General features: G+C 39.1%; 1 protein-coding gene across 1 annotated transcript in view; it reads left to right on the top strand.

Moving 5' to 3' along the window:
* The window catches only part of LOC112104196 (cilia- and flagella-associated protein 47), a 698279-nt gene extending 679477 nt beyond the window's left edge, over nucleotides 1–18802 (top strand). Inside the window, exons 61-62 of the mRNA XM_029910741.1 lie at nucleotides 10009–10189; nucleotides 18774–18802. Of these exons, the coding sequence (XP_029766601.1) occupies nucleotides 10009–10189; nucleotides 18774–18802 (210 nt within the window). The remainder of the gene's footprint in view (nucleotides 1–10008; nucleotides 10190–18773) is intronic.
* The last annotated feature ends 1351 nt before the right edge of the window (nucleotides 18803–20153 follow it).

Raw genomic sequence — 20153 nt, 5'->3', positions numbered from 1 at the left:
GCAGCTGGCACATGCCAGCTGCCTCGGGCTTGCAGGGCTCAGGCTGCAGGACTGTTTAACTGCAGTGTAGACTTCCAGGCTTAGGCTGCAAGCAAGGTCCTAGAGCCCAGGCTCCAGCCCCAGCCCAGAAGTCTAAACTGCAGTTAAACAGCCTGCATTCCCATGAGCCCGAGGCAGCTGGAAAAAGGCTAGCCACCATAATTGCAGTGTTAGATGTACATACCTGTGTTACCTAGATGTACTCTGGACAGGGTTAAGCAGCAAGGGGTATGTTGATACCGCAGTCAGGAGGTGCGACGGCAGCATGTGTAGACATACCCTAGCTAGCTTTGAGCAAGCTAGCTTGCTAAAAGTAGCCATTTTGCAACGGTAACACAGGCTAGCCACCCCAGTGTCTCCAGTTCAGTTTCTCTCAGGACTGCGGGTATGGACTCCAGCAGCTAGCCTGTCCCACCATGGCTACACTACTAGCTGCAGTGCACTTCCCAAGTGCAATTTAGACAGACCCATAGTGCCCGCACGCACACACAAATCAGGCCCTTTGGGGAAATAGCTATGAGTGTAGTGAAATACAATTTGTGTTATACCTAGTTACATAACCTCTCTTGCATAGATTTTCTTTTCTAGTCTTATATATTGACTTTAGGTGTGGTTTTGGACTATTTTTAGAAACAGTGAGGAAATGCCTTCTACTTTCATTCTTTTTCAGTATCACCTCTATTCTGATGCTACTGTAGTGGAGGATTACTGCATCTTCACTGTAAAATTCCCCTGTTTTTGTGGGTGTATAGTCAGACTCTTAACACTAACTTTTTTTATTAAATTCTATAAATAGTTTACTAGCAAGACTGCTATTTTTTGTGCGCTTCAATGAGCTGTGATAATTAGGCTGTAAAGCAGCAGAGATGACAGTATAAGCTCATGCTTTATTTTATGGTGGCCATTACAACTGTATTGCAAAATGAAATGGAAGGTTGGAGGGAAGAGAGAGAAATCCTACAGTCATCTTTTTCTCATTTGCTGAAGACATTAAAGCCACGCTTTGTACACGCAAATTTGTTGTTTTAGCTGCCCTGCTGAGAAACTCAATCCAGAGCAAGTTATTAGTGTAAGAGATTCAGGCTTGTCTTTACTAGAGTTTAGCACGTACATTGTATTAACAACAATATATTGAAATAATGAAACGTCATTGACTTTTTGTGCAAATCTGGTCCTTAGTTTTAAAGGATGCAAAAAATGTAAAGAAAATTACTGGCTGTTTGTTTCATTTACTTGTAGCAAGAAACTAACTGCTTTGCTGAAGCACTGAAAAAGTCTAACTTTCATTTCCACATTGTTAATCTGAAGTGCTATTTGGAGTAAAATATATTAAAACAATTCATATTAGAGGATTGCTTTAAGAGTGACTAGGAAATTTTTAAAATCAGTAAAACTGATATGGAAAATATGGGCTTTTATAGAGTTCTGTAGATCAAAGAATGAAAAAAAGAAGAAGACAGAGATAACAAAATGCCCAGTGAAGAAACCAATCATGGTTGCTTCAGTAGCCCTGAATGAGACCTTCTTAAGCAAATTCAGCTAGAAATGAGAAATACACTGACATAATCCATAAAGAATATTTTAAATAATTGCTCCACTGTGAATCTTCCATACATCTAGGAGCTTTTATAAACAAGATGGTTCTTATAAGAACCCTTGGTGGACCTGCCCTAATGGAAATTTACCAAAGAGAATTGGGGTTTTTTACATGAGCATCAGCAGAAATGTCAGAGAATTTGACAGTCCCTCTATTTGTTAGGTTTAAACAGTTCAGAGCCAGATTCTGGCCACACTGGGGCTGCTCTGTGTCAGCTGCAGAGCCATCTTCGCATTGTACCAACCGGATGCTCTCAGTGTAGGGAAATCATAGCTCGTGTGGGCACATGGCTGGAGCGTCCTTGTACACTGGCAGTCCTTGGCTGCCAGAATGGTTTTGTGAGGTATGTCTACATTACACTGTAAACCCAGGTCTGTAGGACCCAAGCCCGTGGTTGAGGGACCAAACTGCATTGTACACCTGGGTTTGCAATTGCTGGACAGGGCATGGACCCAACTCACAGCACAACTCGGGCTCTGACCCATCCCCTCTAGCATGGTCCTTAAACCCAGGTGCTGAGTGCTTGCTGCCACAAGTCGGGTTGATTTGTGTGTGCACAGAAGCGGGGCTTGGACTTAAACCTGAGTCAGATCCTGGCCTTAGTGTGCAGTGCGCAGTGCAGACATACCCATGGAGGGCAGTTGCTGCCTAGCACAAGTTAAGGCAGCCATGAGGTGTGTAAAGCTGGCATACCGCTACTTTTGCTCTCTTCTCTCTCAGCAACGCCCTGCTCTGTGCCAAGCTTAGCTAGAGATCCAAAGGCTTTTTTTGGAATTCATGGATGAGTACATCAGAGAGATTCTAAAATAGAGGCCAAACTAAATAAACCTTGGATGATAAAATGTATGTCAGAGTAAACCAGATTGCATTTACTGTTATCAAGCTCTCAAGAATTCAGGCTTCTGTACTGTTATTCCTGCATAATCACTAGCTTAGCCTGTGAAAGATAGCACATCAAAGCCATTAGTCATGCCATGCTGGAAATGGATGATGCAACGTGGAAGTCACGGTGACCAGGTGGGGCTCTAATAAGCTTGTGTGCACAGACGTGCATTTTGAAAGAGAAAAATGACACTGTTTCATGTTAGCTAGCTGCTCAAAAACATATGTATATGCATTGTTCTCAGTACCTAGGTGCTTTTCCTTCCACATTGGTGAGTTATAATTTAGCAGAATTCATATTAATTTAGAGTAGTATAAAAACAAAATCAATGCCTATTTTGATCAGTGGCTTATCCCAAGACCTTTCTTCCTCCCTTTGTGCATAGCTGGGATGTTTGTATGCGCAGGTACCCATTCCCACACTTAGATACTTTTCTTCGTGTACTGACATATTTTCCACCACAGTTTAGTAGCTTGTGACAGTTTTTAACTGCAATTCATACACACACAGCATTGTACATCAGTAAAGGACATACAGTAGAATATATATATATATATATATATATATATATAACAATTCTGTTTTTAGGGCAAAAGTCAGCTCTCCTTTGCAGTGGTGTAAATCCAGAGTAATTCCTCTGACTTTTAATGGAGTCACTCTGCCAATTCTACCGCACTGAGAGGTTTCTACCTGTATCAGAGTAATCTCCATGTCACAGTAAGGATCAGAATCTGATCCATTTTCATTAATCTAATTTCAGTACTTCCTAGTAACACCAGATTTTAAATATTACAGTGTGTGTATGAGAGTCTCCTCCTCCTCAAAAGTCCTCATCCCCACCTCACATATATACTCTCAAATTAAAAAAGCAGAATGTGACAAGTTATGTGCAGCTGTGGGGAGGTGATGGAGTTCAGATGTTAGCTTTTTATAAAAAGAAAATTGGCGTCATTAATAGGATTTGTAAATTTGTCATTCCCATTGTCTGCCTATTTTTAAAACTGGCACTTTTCCTCATGCTTTTCACAGAATCTGAGGGGAGGGAGAAATACTTAAATTGCAGTGTGGCCATCTTTGCAGCACTTTAAGCTGCCTGGCTGATCTTTTCCGTTAAGTAATTAGCATTCTTCCAAATTTCTAAACTGAACTTTTCCCGCCTTGATTTCAGGCTATAACTGTTTGTCCTACTTATCCAGTTCGTTTGAAGTTTACCTTTCAGTAATGTCAATATTGGGTGAAAATGTTGACTTGCCCTTGGTCCTGGTAAGATCAAAATGAAAACAGCAAGTTTTTAATGCGCCTGATATTGAGTCGTATTGCAAGGTACTAAGTGTGTTTGAGCTTATTCCTGTTCTCAGATATGTGGCTTGTGCTGTCACAGATCTTCAGAAATCTACTGCTGGATTCTGACTTGCTGCATTTGACCCACATCATAGCACAGCATGAACATCCAAAGTAGACATTATACTACAGGATCCCCACGTGTGAGAGTTTACTTAAGCCCAGTTACTTTCTACTCTATGAACGGGTCTAAAAATAATTGTGGGAAAAGTACAGGAAAGCTGCATCATCAAATTGTTCTTGGCAGGAGCAACTTATTGTCCTATAAGTGTTCATTGATTAGAAACGTGCCATCTTTCAACTCTTATAAATTTGCAAAGCTCTCAAAAATCTGTTCTCTATTTGATAGCTTAGTAGCTGTATGGATCTACAGTATGGAATAAGTCTACTTATACGACTGTTATTTAATAAATCCAAAGTCTGCTAATAACCTCACAGAACACAAGAAACGTTCTCAGCCATGATGAACTTACAATTTTAGCAGTCAAAGAAAAAAATTGGGGAAAAGGGCAGCAATATATGAGCAAAGTGACATTAGGCTTGTGTGCGGTGATTCTATACTTTGTTTTTCTTGTGTTTTTAAAATAAGATACATCTCTCCTCCACTCCTCCTTTCCTGCTGACCTTTCTCCTCATTGCTACCTGAAGAGTTCCCACTATCAACATCCATCCCACCCCCACAAAAGGCTTAGTGTATCATAACAGAAAAACACTTAGCCAATCAAGAGAGTTAAGCTACTCCAGTAAACAGTTCTAAACTTCAGTAGGTGCTGTAGTCGAAACTGACATATGGATATGCACGGTGTCCCGTGAAAACTGCAAGTAGTAAGATGTCATAGTGCTTCAAACCATGTAATCAAAAATAATAAAGATAATATGGAGCAGACAAGACAAACATTGCATTGACCACAGGCTTTTTAAAAAGATACCCTTCTCATTACTAGACAATTATTTTTTTTCAGGAACACATTCCTTTGCATCTATAATACAGTACCCTAGTCTAATCAATGTGCTTTCTTTAGAATTCCATTAGTGACTCTCAATGTCAGTATTCTATTCTCTATACAGTTGTACCTATTGTAACCGATCATCATAACACTAAGTAAAGAGAAAAGGTGCAAGTTTCTGTGTTTGGAAATATGGACCTGACACAGTAACTTTTACACATGAGTCAATGGGACTACGTGTGCAAGTAAGGGACGTAGGATTATACGGAGCAAACCTTTCAAGGTCAAAGAAGCAGTGTGTCTCTTCCCCACCACAACATCAATGCCTTTACCTATTTTCCTGGTTGAAGAACCTACCAAATTTCAGATATTCCTCCACTAATGAAAAATACATTTAATGCTGTAAGATAAATCCAGACAATAAAAAAAAAATGCTTGGTCTGAACCTCACTCCCCAAACATTCCCTGCTCAAGTCTCTCTCACTGAAATGAATCTGACCAAGGATCCGGAGTTTGAATGTGTTTAACCATTCAGATTTGGATCTGAATTTGGCAGTGTGAGCCAATCTGCAGGTGTCATGATGATCAGAATATTCATAATGAGTAAAACTGTAGTAAATGGTGGGTTATTTGATGTACAATATTAAACATTATGTTAGAAATAATAGCAGTTGCCCCTTTAGCAAACTCTGCATCCAAGAAAGGGGGCCTCCCTTTTAAACACATCATTTCACAGTAAGAAATATTTACTTCAGTCCTTGGTTAATAGCAGGAGTTTTATACCAGGTGAACTACATTGTTGCAGATTATAAATTAGCTACAACTAAAAGGGACAGTTCATCATGACAGTCCATTAAGAAAGGAATTGGTTTTGGTCATCTTATAATTCTTAATCCTAAATCATTATTTTTTTAATTCATGATGGACTACAACAATCTTTAAAGAATACTTAGTCTCAGTACATTACAGTAGATCCATCCCAAATCTCTCTTCATATCATAAATTTCTTTCCATCTTAAATAAGAGGAGGAAACTCAGAAGGAACATGATTCAATGGTATTTTATTGACTTCAAATCTACTATAGCTATGTAACTGCCATTTCGTTAACAATGCACATTAGTAGAGAGCACTGGTGAAAAGGCAGCACAATGGATGATATACTTCATTACAAATACAGCAGAAATGAACATAAACATGCATATGTAGTGATCAAATATCAAAAAGCACAAGGCAACAGAGTTTGTTTAAAAACTGCTGGGTAATAAAACTGCTGATAGAACCTGCCCAAAACAATATAGGAATACTACAGATTGTAAAATTACATCACCTATGGATTTTATGAGCAGGAATGATTTCTTAGCAACTCTGTACATCAGTGTAAATTTTAGTTGCTCCAGCCTATCAGATCTTTTCTCCGGCCTTGAAGTGTTTAATGAATCATGCACACAATGAGTATGATCCTGAGGTTAAATTTTCTTCAAACTAAATTGTTAATCTGACATAATGAAGAAAGAAACCATTTCACCTTCTGCTGGAGTTAATAAGGCAATTAGCTAACCACAGAGGAAAATTTATGTTTAAATATGACAGTTATCTTTGGACCTGGTGCTGGCTTTGTCAGCACCTGCTCTTGACTGCATTTATCTTCTCAGAAAATGAAGGCAGATCCATCAATGTATAGTATTAAATAGGGTTTAGGATAAGGATTAACTAATCAGTTTGTTATACATAACACTCAATATAAAATTAGTTTTTGATTCAGATTTTAGTGGAATGGTAATGAGGGTTTTTTAAAAAAAATATTATACATGCATGCTGAAAGATCTAATGATCTTACGCTTTATTTTGGTGTTTGTATATCTCAGAAATATCATGACTTTTGCAGAGTAATTCTGTTTAGCATAGGTAATTAATTTACCACCTCATGTAAAGTCAAGAGTGCTAATTTTAAAGCCAACCATTTTCAAAAAAAAAAAAATCCCTATAAATGGAAAGGTGTTCTGATATTAAAGACTCAGCAAAAGAGGCTGCTTCCTCTCTCAGTGAGACAAGGTGGGTGAGGTAATATCTTTGTTTGGAACAACTTCAGTTGGTGAGAGTGACAAGTTTTTGAGCATAGATAAAACACATTCACAGTTAAGCTTCTTGTTTAATTTTAGAGATTAGTTTAATAAAAAGGAGCATTAACATTAAATATTTTATATTGTAGTAGCATCTAGAAGTCACAACTGGGTTGAGCGGTACAACCACATTATACATGACAGCTCCTGCCCCAAAAAACATACAATCTAATGCCCTGGAACCTGTGCACACTAGTTATCTGTGATATGAACACAAGCAAATAATTGGAAGTCACATTTAATATATACTTTAGCAGTGGCAGGATGGCAGTTAATGTCATGGGGAAGTATTATTGCATTGACTCTAGAGCTAAAAATTATTGATATTTGAAATCTGTTATGAACAGCAAACCATAAGACTGATGACAAACTAGAAACAGATAAATATTTTTTTGTGTGCCCCACTTCTCACATCCCTCTAATTGTCTTCATGTGTATTGTTGCAAACATGGGATGCTTGTAGTGGAAATGAGAGATGGAGAAGACCTACTATTCCTTTTAGTTTATTTTGTAGTGCTTTATCCAGGCCATATTCATTAAATAATTATAGAAATTAACATTGCATACTCTGGGAATGTTTGATCCCATATGTATTGGATGATCCATGTTTGGTCTGAGGGTTTTATTTATTTTATATTTTGGGTCAAATTGAGGCTGGGGAATCCCACTCAGATCTAAGGAAAAAGCATGCCCAATCCTGGAGCATAGACACTATACAGCTGTCAAAAGTCCTCCAACAATGCCCATAGTAGGAAGACTGAATAGGCTACACAGCTAATGAAGCAGGCTGTCCTACAAGCAGCATAGTCTAGTGGAATCAGCATAAAATTGGGAGTAACACTTGAGTTCTAAGTCTGATTCCGACACTGATCTTCTGAGTTCCTTAGGGAATGCAATCCACCCAATTCTCAGCTTTCCCATCTGCAACTGTGGGATAATACGATTTATAATTATGTTGACAGAATTCAATTTTTATTTTAATACTTTCAGTGGGTGATAGATATTTTTAAGATTTCCCCTCCTATTTTTAGTGTTCACAGTTGCATGAAATTACAAGTTTTACGCATTTTTTTGTTTGATTTAAATGTGTACAGTTGAGGAAAATTATGGGAGGTGTCAGACAATTATTTAATGACCGCAGACAGATTTAAAAAAAAAGTTAAAACTTTAAAACACAAATTGCCAGCATCACATCTAAATATACAAAATAAATATTCTTAAATCAAAAGATCAAATATATTACCTCCCCCACGTTATCCTTAAATCAAAGATTAGTAAGTTCTCAAGCAGCATTTTTGTTACTTTGCCATTCTGTAAATTTCGTTTGTTATCAATGGAAATTTCTGTTTTCATTGGTTCGTGTTTGTTGGGTGAAATCAACATTTACAGATAAATATCTAATCCTTCCAAGCCTATTTATAACATCTAAATGGTGTGGTGAAGATCATTTAATGCTTGTTCAGCACAGTAAATGCATAAAAGTACTATATACATGTTAATTACCTTTAGTAATAAAACCCTTGTACCTGGAAGTGGGAGAGAGGAGAGGATTCTATATCATCTTGTTTTCTCTTTTTTGGGGTGTAGGGGAGAGGGAGACATGTTACAATCCGTGGTTACTGCCCCCCTCTTCCCCTTCCCCCAAAGCAGCTATGTAGGCGTTACTGCAGCCATAGATCACAAAGCAGAGAGAAAGAGGGACTATCATCTACACCAGGCTCTGCACCAGGCCATTCTTTTAGCCTGGTCACGCTATTCCAACCCCATTGGAAGACCTCACAATTAAGACATTTTGTAGTAATCCAGGCCTGAGTTTAAGGGCAAAAGGCAACAGAAACCTACAGATCAATGAATTGACAATTAGTTGCAGACGAAATAATTGAAAGATGCTTACTGCGCGCGCACACACACACACACACACACAATATGACAGGAAGGATAGTACTAAAATGACTCAGAGGGAGGAAATGCCTCTAAAAATTAAGGCAGTTTAGGCAAAGATATTGAAGAAATGACTGCAAGATCCCACCTAGCCAGACACATACATACAGGAAATGACTGCAATCATAATTCTGCGTTGACAATCACAGATAGGTAGAGGAGATAAGAGAGCACTGAAGCTTTGACATGCACATAAGAATTAACTAACTACATGATCAATGCCTATAAGAGGCAATTAACTACATGATCAATGCTGTTTGAGCATACATATACGGGATGACAGCAAGAACCATTCTGCTTTAATAAACACAAGCAATACAGGAGATGACTGCCGATTGGACACAGAAATATATACACCTCTACCTCGATATAACACGAATTCTGATATAACGCGGTAAAGCAGTGCTCTGGGGGGGCAGGGCTGCGCACTCTGGTGGATCAAAGCAAGTTCAATATAACGCGGTTTCACCTATAAAGCAGTAAGATTTTTTTGGCTCCCAAGGACAGCATTATATCAAGATAGAGGTGTACTACACAACTAGATGATGCCTGGCTGGGTCACTGCTGCATACATAGAAATATACATAAAAGAGGTAAAGAATGTCATGTTAAATTCATTTAAGATTCCTAAACTAGAGTTTACAATATGAGTCCATAGTTCCACTTTCCATAACATAACTAGAAAAGTAGGACTCACTGTATTAATTATCTTGACCCAACTAGTCACCAAAACTTAGAATACCATTTATTACAAGAGCCACAAATAAATTCTAGCGTATAAATAAACCTAGCAACCCATTCAGTCCTTTCATTCACAGCATGCTGTGAAATAACTCTTTCAAAACAACATACATGACTGTTATTCACTATAAAAAGGAACGTGTAGATCACTTAGAGGGCTAGGCTGTGTGTCTTTTTTTAAGTGCACTACCCTTAGCTCATAAAATAAAATGCTCTTCCTAGTTTTACATGATAATATTTTTCTCTGTGGGTGCAGTTCTGGTTTTGTGACTTTCAGGGACCCTACATGGAGAACAACAAATGGCTTTCTAATTAAAAGCATTGTGTTAAATAGCTATTACATATTTCAAGATTAGGCCATGACTGCTTTATATCCAATTTCTCCTCTTTGTTTTCAGACAGCATCAATGCAATGGACATATGAGATCAATGGGCTGCCTCCACAGACCACACCACCGACTGCGTCAGCAAAAGTAGTTTCTACTAGTGGTTACATGAGGTCAGCCACAGTTCGACAGCGCAACTTTTTACGTGAAAATCTGAAGCTAATTACCACTGGAGTATCCTCCCCTGTCAAAGGTGCACCGCTGGTCTTAAGAACAAAATAAAAATATACTAGTCTTAATTTGCCATCTGTGGAAAAGTAATCTTTTGTAAAATCAATTATAAAGACCCAAGGAGGACTTATTTTAAAATTATACATAATGTCTTGATATTTTAAAACCATCCTGCTTTGATGGTGGCAGTGGGGAACTAAATGTATTTCTGTCTGTCTTGAAGAAAGGTCTGTCTGGTGAAAAAAGGCCCCTAACCCTCAAGGTTAGTTCAATATTATTTGTTTGGTAGCACACTTTTAGTAAAAAATTAGAGAGTTTCTAGTGAAAACTTTGTCACTTTTCTGGAGCTTTAAGATGTTCCTTTCTCAATCAGATGTAGGATTTGAAGTTTCTTACCTTTACTCATAAAATTAATGTGTCTTGGATTAGGTTTTAAGGGTTTTTCTATTATAAGAATTTATCTTAAGTTTACCTGAAGTTTGGGTTTTTATGAATGTTAAAATAGATGCATATTATATTTTTTCAATGGAAAATACAAAAGGATTTTAAATTTGTACCAGGAGGTTTTTAAATATAAATGTATCATACAAATTGCTTTATAGCATAGCAGTGAGTTCCTTTAATTTGGGCAAAATAGATTTGGGAAAAAATGTAAGGTTTTGGGGCTTTGGGCTAATGCTGGGCTTACTAAAGCACTTCACAGTTTTAGTAAGTTTTAATATGGGACACTACAGTTTTGCACATAGTGCTTGGTCAATCACTCAGCACTATATCCACACAAAAGTAAACAAGTCAGCCTCTGATTTCTTTCAAGATAAAGCACTTACACAGAGTTTGCAGCAGTCTGATAAAGTTAAAGTGGTTCACACAGCATATGATCATAGCCTGAATGGTTTTCCGATTCTAATGCTTTGGAAAATGTGGAGTATTTCACTGAATTTAAATCTCCCTGCATTATACAAGCCGAGATTAGATTACTACACACAAAAACAAGGAGGAGGAAAAAAGTGGAAGAGCAGTAAACAGGAAATAAAACTTACCTCACAGTGTTAAGCAAACTTTCTACACATCCATTCAAAACATACTGTACTAATTCCAAAATCAAAACTACACAAAAAAAAATCAGTGAGGATGGCTGTTCAGATTTTATTTCCTTTATTAAACTAGAACTGTCAGTCACGCTGTACTTCCATGTATAGTCAAGAATGATTAGTTAAAGAGAGAGTTTGGTGTTGCAGTGTGTAGATTGTCTTTGCACCTGGATGTAACGTGGAAGATGATGTCCATGTAATCTTTGTTTGAAAGGAACAATTTGGCAAGTGACCTCGATTCTTCAAGGGCTTTCTTTATTCATATGCACTATCAAGACTTTTTATTCTTAATAGACGGCTAATTGTAACTATTCCCTTGTTTTCAATGGTGTGATTTAGATACAGAATACAAAACTATGTGGCAATTGTACATGTTTTACTGGCACATGTATGGAATGACCATCATTACTCAGGACTGGTGAAACCATGAAAGACTTAAGTAGGTCAGTGCAAAAAAAGCACCAATAAAATTCTTTTACCACAATGTGCTAAATGTGTTTTGTTTATGCCACGTATTTCACAGAAATGCTCCTATGAAAAAGTTTTAAACTGTTATATAATAGTTATTACTACTTTTTAATCCCTCAGTCTTAAATACAATGGGCCTGATTCTGACAGGATACCAGTATAAAATCAAGAGTAACTCCACTGAAGACCATGAGTTACATAAGCATAGACTAGAATCTGGCCCTGTGAATTCAAATGTAGAGGTAGAAAAAGAGAAATTAGTTCTGCTAAAATGTATCTAAAATATTTTTTTTATTTATAAAAGATGTTGCAGTTGTGAGGTACAATATCTCATGAGCTGCCAGGCCTAGAAATGCTGCTATGGGCTTGTCTCCACTTACCAGTGGATTGACGCTGCAGCGGTCAATCCACTGCAGGGGAGGGGTTGATTTAGCGGGTCTAGTGAAGACCCGCTAAATCAACCACCGATCACTTTTCTGTCGTCTCCGGTACTCCACCGGAACGAGAAGCATAAGGTAAGTCAACGGGAGAGTTTCTCCTATTGACCCAGTGCATGTAGACACCGCAATAAGTCGACCTAAGGTACGATGATACCAGCTACATTATTCACGTAGCTGGAGTTGCGTCACTTAGGTTGACTTAACCCCGTAGAGTAGACCAGCCCTATATCTCATTTGGAAAGCTGTGTCTTTGTAGTAAAATAAAACAAGTGTATGTTGGGCAGGGAGAGATTGGAATTTAAATTTGCCATTGATTCAGGACTGATTATTGGTCTTTTTCAAGGTCTGTTTTTACCCGAACAAAACATTTTTTTTAAAATGACAGCTGTTTGCAAGATAGTCAAAGTGTGTGAAAATGTAATCCTGGCAGAGAAGGATTAGTGGGCAAAGTGCAGATGAGGTAATCAAAGGTGAAAATAAATGCAGTTCACTCCAGGATTACAGAAATAAAGGAATTGATTCTATGATTATTTTGTAAACATGTGGTGGTTATCTAACAGGTCTAATCTGTACATATGGCATAAACACCATCACACACACAGAGAGACCATAAAGATGACCTCACAGCTATGTTCTATACAGTGTTTCAGTTTAATACATTTTGTACTAACATTAAAATTTCTTTCCTGGGAATCCTGAACTAGTTTATAGATTTTCCACATATTCAAATTCACTCATGGGTTACACACAATGATAGATAAGATAGACTGTTGCTATATTAATAATGAGTTTCCTTACACTTCCCGGCTTCCTGTTTTCTACATCCAGAGGTGATGTGATAAAAATTAGCTGTTGGTAACAAAAAGGGACTACTTTCCTCTGTATATAATCAAGGAATGTGATGCCAATAGTGTTTACAAGTGTCTTAGTATTGTACATTGTAATCCTCGGAAAGGGTGCCAGAAGGTTTTCTGGGTAGATCAGTATTACTTGTTAGAACCTCTCTATAAAGAATTTCACTAGGCCAACTTGGCTTCATCATGGTAAAGGTTGTTAAAAGGAAGCTGGCGCCTGAAATGACAAAAAATGCTGCTTCAGGTTGGAGAGCCTGACCCAAAGCCATTAGACCTACCACTGTAAGAATGCAAGCAAAAATTTGGAGCTAGATGGCCCCAAAGAGCAATTGCTGTAGAGGTTCAGGGCTAAGAAAAGAAGTCCTCAAGAACTATCTCTGTTATAGGGTAGTGTTAGAAACTAATGATTTGTCCTTAAAGGAGACCTACAGTAGAAAAGTCTTTCCAAAGAGTTCTTTCTAAGGAGGAGGAGGAAGACGACGCAATGTCTCACGGCTCATGTATACTATTACAACAATAATACAACAGGGTAAGAGTGACAGCTCCAAACTCTATAATACCACCTCCACCCATTACAAGCAAGTAGTGCCAAAGACCTGCAGAAGAGAAAGGACAGGATAAAGTGCTTTACTTTGGCTGTTACTCTTTTCTCATCTTCAGCTCCCCTTTAGAAGGACAAGAGAGTGAAAGAAGGAATAGCTTGCTCACAAACCCATCTTAATATATGTAAAGATTCAGTCTATCCATAGGGGGAAATGTGTGTCTGTTGGGAATTGTAAGAAATATTTGATCACTCAAGACCATTAAAAACTCAAAGGGGTATTGGACACATCAGGTTTCCAACTCTTTGCATTCAAAATCTAATAATTAAAAGCAGGCAGTGTAATTCTCATTAACAAAAGCGCATCCCTTGAACTACCCATAACTTAAACGAACAATTCAGATAGCAGAATACTATCAGGGGAAATCAAAAGAAAAGTCTCACTACTAAATATTTATACCTCAAATGCAGATCCTTCAATATTGTAAAGGCAATACCTAATTTGTGTCACAACTCATACATAAGGAGATTTAAATGATGCACAAAATTCTACTACAGGCCAGTCATTTCACACTCTTTCACAAGATAAGGCCTCTGAAAGATTCAATGACTCAATGAAGGTGCTTGGATTAACAGATACCTGGAGAAATCATCATCCCAAAATCAAAGCCTACACTTGCTTTGTCACAAAGTATGGTCTGAAATAGTTCTTGTTCCTCCAGCAGAAATATTGTAAAGCTTAGACTGTAAGATTCCCCCTTCTTTTCTCTCAAATCATTGTAAGTACATAAATATAACCCCCATCCCCATGGTATCTGTGCGCCTTTCCACACAAGCAAATCCTAGATTTTACACCAAATAATGACAACTTCTGGTTGACAAACAATTTAGTCAGGGTGGATGAGGTAATATTTTATTGGAGCAGCTCCTGTTGGTGAGAGCTGGTCCAATAAAAGATATTGCCTCACCCAGCTTGTCTCTCTAATACCCTGGAACCAACACAGCTACCACAACACTGCATAAAACAATTCATAGGAAGACATGAGGTATGTATTACACAAATTAAGACTAACTGAGAAGTGTCCCTGGTAACTGTACAGGAATCACCTTAGGAAACATAGGAATTGCCATACCAGATTGGATTACTGGTCCACCTAGTCCAGTAGCTTGTCAAGGGCCAGCACCAGGGCCTTGCAAGCAAGATGCAAGAAGCTTCATAGTGGACAATTATGGAAAAAACTTCTTAGACCAAATTTCTTCCTAACCCCCATCATTTAGTGGGGGACTTACGCCCTGAAGCATTAGGGTTTATAGTCTTTATCAGGGCAAATAAAATATTGACTCAAATGGATTTGCAACACCACCCACAAAGTGTGTCTGTGCATGCAACAGTTAGCCCTTTCAAGACACTAAAAAAACCACTTTCAATGTGTCCAGGTAAAGGAACTGGCATCACAACTTCTTTTTCCTGACTAATACATGTGTGTGATACCCCAGGCTCAACATCTGGCCTCTCAGGACACCCCAAATAGATAGCAGCAGAAAATATCAATTCTCGTGAACAAATGCTTTGAGATTACAGGTCTAAAACCATTTGAACAAATGACCCAACTGTACAAACTAGAGAGGTTGTATTTTCATAACTATCTGCAGCCCTGCAAGATGCAGCAACAGACCAATCACTGCGTAAGAGACAGAGGATTAGAATGCCAAAATCACAGTGAAAATGACTCTTCATAGCTGCCGGCTTCCTCCGGGCCCCAGGGGTGCTCAATTCCCCATTCTGCCCCAGGACCTGTCCACACCTACCCCCTTCCCCCAAACCCCCACCCTGCCCTGCCTCTTCCCACCCCCACTCCACCCCCAGCCTTGCCCACCCCTTCTCCCAAGTCCCCCCGCCGCCTCTTCCCACCCAGTTCTGCCTCCTCCCTCAAGCGTGCCCCATCCCCGTTCCTCCCCCCCAGGGCTTCCTACATGTCGCAGAACAGCTGATCGCAGAAGGCGGGAGGCACTGGTAGGGAGGGGAAGGAGTTACTTGGTTGGGGCTGCCAGTGAATGGGAGGCGTTGGGGGGGGAGAGGGAGCTGGCTGCCAATGGATGCTCAGCACCCACAAATTTTTTTCTATGAGTGCTGAGCACCCATCAGCACAGGCATACCACAGTCTTGGAGAAAATTCCAGTGGCAAATAAATCCCATCTGTCTTCTACGGGCCAGTTATCAACAACTGAATTAATCCAAGCATCCCTGCTTTTTGCTGCAGTGGTATGTCACACACACACTCTTCCAGAACTGGCCTGATACTTAACACTTCTGGCCACACATATCCAATAGCCTGCAAAATGCCTTCAATACACAGTTTGATAAAAATCCAATCTATTGGATTCTAGGAAATACCCGTCACTCTACTCCCTTTAAAGCATTTCAAAATCCCAATTATTCAAAAATTTAACAACAGCTGCTTGGAAATCAGTGTAGTTAGAATATCAATTTAAAAATAAAAATAAAAACATTTATTTTAATTGGATTTTTTAAATTAAATATATTTTTCTTTTAAAAATGAAACCTATTTCAAATTACATTTGAAGTTACAACATCTATATCAAGGCCTAAACTTACTGTAAATATTAAAATTATTTAAATAAAGAATATTGTGCAGTACAAAGATTTAAAGTAAATCAAGCCACTGAACTGGGGGAAGTCACTAGCTAAGCACTGGGAAACAGTCTGGTGAAGTGCTAAACCAGCTTTTGACAGTAATACCCTCTTCTGCAAAGTTAGAGTGAAATTATTCTTCATTTCAGTTTATTCAATTAGTTCAATTTAATGACTAGCTCATTGAACATTCAGAAACTGATTGGGAGTTGAAAAAGCAGGAGAGCTTGTTTAACTCTACCACTCTATAAATAAAGATGAGGTGTGATGACGAGATCTACTAGTTCTGAAATCTGGAAGGACATGATGACCAAAAACAATCAATTCAGTTCACTTACTACAGATAATATTTCCTTTGTTTAATAAGTCAACTAGTTGTAATGAAAACGTGATAAATATGTATCTAGCATATTTTAGATATTTTATTTAATAAAAATAATTTTTGTAACATTGATTTTGTTTATTTTCACTGAATTCCATTTTCTATCCAAATACAGCTTGACCCATAACATGAGTAAAATAATAATCGAGTACAAGAGAAATACATAATTTTTACATTTTTTTATGGAATAAAATGGTGAATAAAGAGTGAATAAATGTATGTGAAGCCAAATTTCTTAAGTGTATAGATACAGTATATCCTCCTGGTTTGCAAAAAGAAATTCTGTATTTAGTGTACATTTGCAACTAAATGCAAACTTTACATGTTTTAATGGTTACCAACCAATCAACCTTTCTTTAGGAAAAAAACTAAAAAGTACAAATGCAAAACAAGAATAAAAACAGATATTTAAATTAATTACCCTACAGGAAATGCATCACCATACTTTGGTTCAGAAAACGGAGTCCTTCATTCGAGATCTGCATAGATGAAACATAAGCAATGGGAAACACGGAACAAATGACAGCCTCAATCTGACAGTCCGAGGACTAGTTCAAGGAACGGTAGGCCTTTGTACATGCTCACAGCATACAAGAGATCAAGAAGCAATACACAACCTTGAACCCAAACTACCACTGCAAAATGAATCTGGCTTTCAAAGAAAATGACAATTCAAGCAAACATCTTATATATCCACGTGTGTACAATGATGCCATACCAAGCTCACAATGGCCTGTTCTATAACTAAAACTTGGATTAACTGAGCTATGTCATTTAGGGGTGTGAAAATTTCACACCCCCAAGAGATGTAGTTAAGCTGACCTAAGCCCTGATATTGACCGTGATACTTTAATAGAAGAATTCTTCCTTTGACCTAGCTGCCACTTCTCAAGGGGATGAATTAAACTACATTGACAGAAAACCCCTTCTGTCGCCATAGCATCAACACTACACCGGCACAGCTGCAGCGCAATGTTTGTGCCACTGAAGCACTTGTAGTATAGATATAGCCTATGTCTGTGTCTGCCTGCTACTTGTTAACAAGCTGATTTATTACCCCAAATACTGGTTTGAGTAACTAGCAACAATGGACTGTTAATTTATCTGTGTTATTTCCATCATTTGCTTTTCTATGCCTTCCTGTAACTATACTATTCCTTTCATGTCTGGTGTTAAAAAAAAACCCTCAGAAATAAGAGAGTCCAGCTATTTTGGGTCTGGATGCATTTATAATTATTCTGGTGCTGTGGAAGGAACTGGTGAAGCTGGTGCTGGTTACCACTTATTGAATCTATGTGTTGTCTTGGTTGATAGGAGCACAGAGAAGTTATACTGCAAGCACTGTACAGTTACACCACTGTCTTGAGAGGTAAAAAGCAGGGATGAAGTTCTTTGGTGTCTTGCTGAGCTCTAATTGGCACAGGACCAGGCAGGAGGAATGGGACAAGCATGGCCTGAGACATTTTTATGTCCCCTGTCCCCCTCTTTACCCCCACCCCCAATCATGGGGCCAGCTGGGAATCAGGCAGGCAACTACATAACTTAGAGAGGGCTGCAAGTTGTTCTCTCTTACGCCCAGCTGCCCACGGTCCTAAGGGGCCATTCTGGCACCTAGGGCTCAGACCAAGAATAAAAAGCTGGATGCAATGAGTTATGGCACGGAACTTGCAACAAAGGAAGAGAAGATTACTCATCTTGTGCAGTAACTGAGGTTCGAGATAGTTGTCCCTGTGGGTGCTCCACTTTAGGTGTCTTGGGCGCCCTGCGCTTGTAATCGGCGATTTGTGGTAGCAGTGTCCTGGTTGGCTGCGCCACTCCGTGCGGCTATTTAGCATGTGCAGCCAACCGTCCCTCGGTTCCTTCTCTACCCCAGAGAGTCAGCATGAAGCCCCGAAGTAGAGGGGAGGAGGGAGGGTAGTGGAGCATCCACAGGGACAACCATCTCAAAGAACGTACGATGGGTACGTTATTGAGAAACGCTACTGATGAGGATAGCGCTCTGGTGGAAACAACCAGGTACGAACCCCAGCTGGAGCTGGCATCTTGCTCTGATGATAGCACAGGTGGATACAGCCAGAAATCCACTTAGAGAGTCTTTGTTTAGAGATGGCCTCACCCTTCGATCGCTCAGTGACTGATAGAAGGAGACATGACAATTTTCTAAATGTTCTTTCTAGGTAGAAGTCCAGAGCTCTATGGACGTTGAGAGTGTGAAGGGATGCCTCCCTGGCATTGGCGTGGGGGTTTGGGGAAAAAAAAAAAAAAAAAAAAAAAAACACACAGGTAAGTAAATGTGTTGGTTTAAATAAAATGAGGAGGCTACTTTAGGTAGCCATTTAGGGTGGACTCTTAGGATTACTTAGTCTTTCTGGAATGTGGTATAGGGCGGGTGTGCTATTAGTGCCCCTAGCTCCCCTACTCTTCTTACTGAAGTGATCGCGCTAAGGAAGGAAACCTTCATTGATAGATGTAGCAAAGAGCAAGTTGCAAGGGGTTCGAATGGTTTGCCCATGAGGGTGCATAGCAGGAGGTTAAGGTCCATATAGGAGTAGGGTGTTTTAGGGAGGGTAGATGTTGGTCATGCACTTTAAGAATCATTTAGTTGTTGGATGAGCAAAGATTGTGATTCCATCTACCTTATCATGTAGTGAGGTGATTGCAGTGTTAGGTATAAAGAAGTAAGAAATGTTGGTGTTGTTTAATATGTTCAATTAGTTATTTTAATAATGTATTTCTAAGGTAATGTTAAGTGAATCACTAGCTTTAATAGAATTTAATATGGAGTATATGAACTACGACCTTTGGACTCCATCCTTGTAAGCAAACTTGTTTACAACTTAGACACTGGAGTCCTCTGGCTCAAACCAGACAGAACCAGTTTTTCCTGTCAAAAAGGCTATATAAGAGCCTGCTCAGTGACTGCGTGTGGCTGTCCATTCCAGCGGCAGCGCGTGCATGGTCGGGTCTTCCTAAACTCCAGAGCTAGAGAGAAGAGTACCATCTATCCCGCAGCGAGGTTGAAGAAGGAGAGGCCTGTCATCACTATCCCCGTCACAGCGAACTGAATCCATTTTACCTGTGGAGGGTCCTGCTTTCCTGGTGTTCATCTTCCCAGAGGGTCTCCCCGCCTGCAACGAAGTCCAACAGTCATCAGGATTCCCCAGTAGTCCTCTTTGAAGGCTCTAAATCAGCCGGAGAGTAGAAAGTCCTGGGCTTCACACCTGCACGCTGTGTCCACTGCGCCTAAATCATAGGAAAGGTTTCTGTATTGGGGTTTCTTTTATTGTTTTTCTGAATGCCAAGGGAGGTTTTGTGGGTCTGAGCTTCAAGCTCCTAAAGCCAGTCACTGAAACACTGTATGGTTAAGTTTGTGTTTCTCCCCGCCCCCCCCATTTTTTCCAGTTTTCTGTACCTTTGCCCTGAATACACTTACCTTTGTTTACACCATATTACCTTGTCTCTCTTTATTTTTTATTATTTCACACAGAGAGGGAGGACACCCTTATTGTAAGCTAAATCCACCGGTAACAGACACCGAAAGGGAGCCGAGTCTGCTC

The sequence above is a fragment of the Terrapene carolina genome, unplaced genomic scaffold (assembly GCF_002925995.2).
Source record: "Terrapene carolina triunguis isolate 2854851 unplaced genomic scaffold, T_m_triunguis-2.0 Scaffold22, whole genome shotgun sequence".
Classification (NCBI taxonomy): Eukaryota; Metazoa; Chordata; order Testudines; family Emydidae; genus Terrapene; species Terrapene triunguis.
Note: the sequence above shows the minus strand (reverse complement) of the source record. Positions and strands in the feature narration are given on the sequence as shown.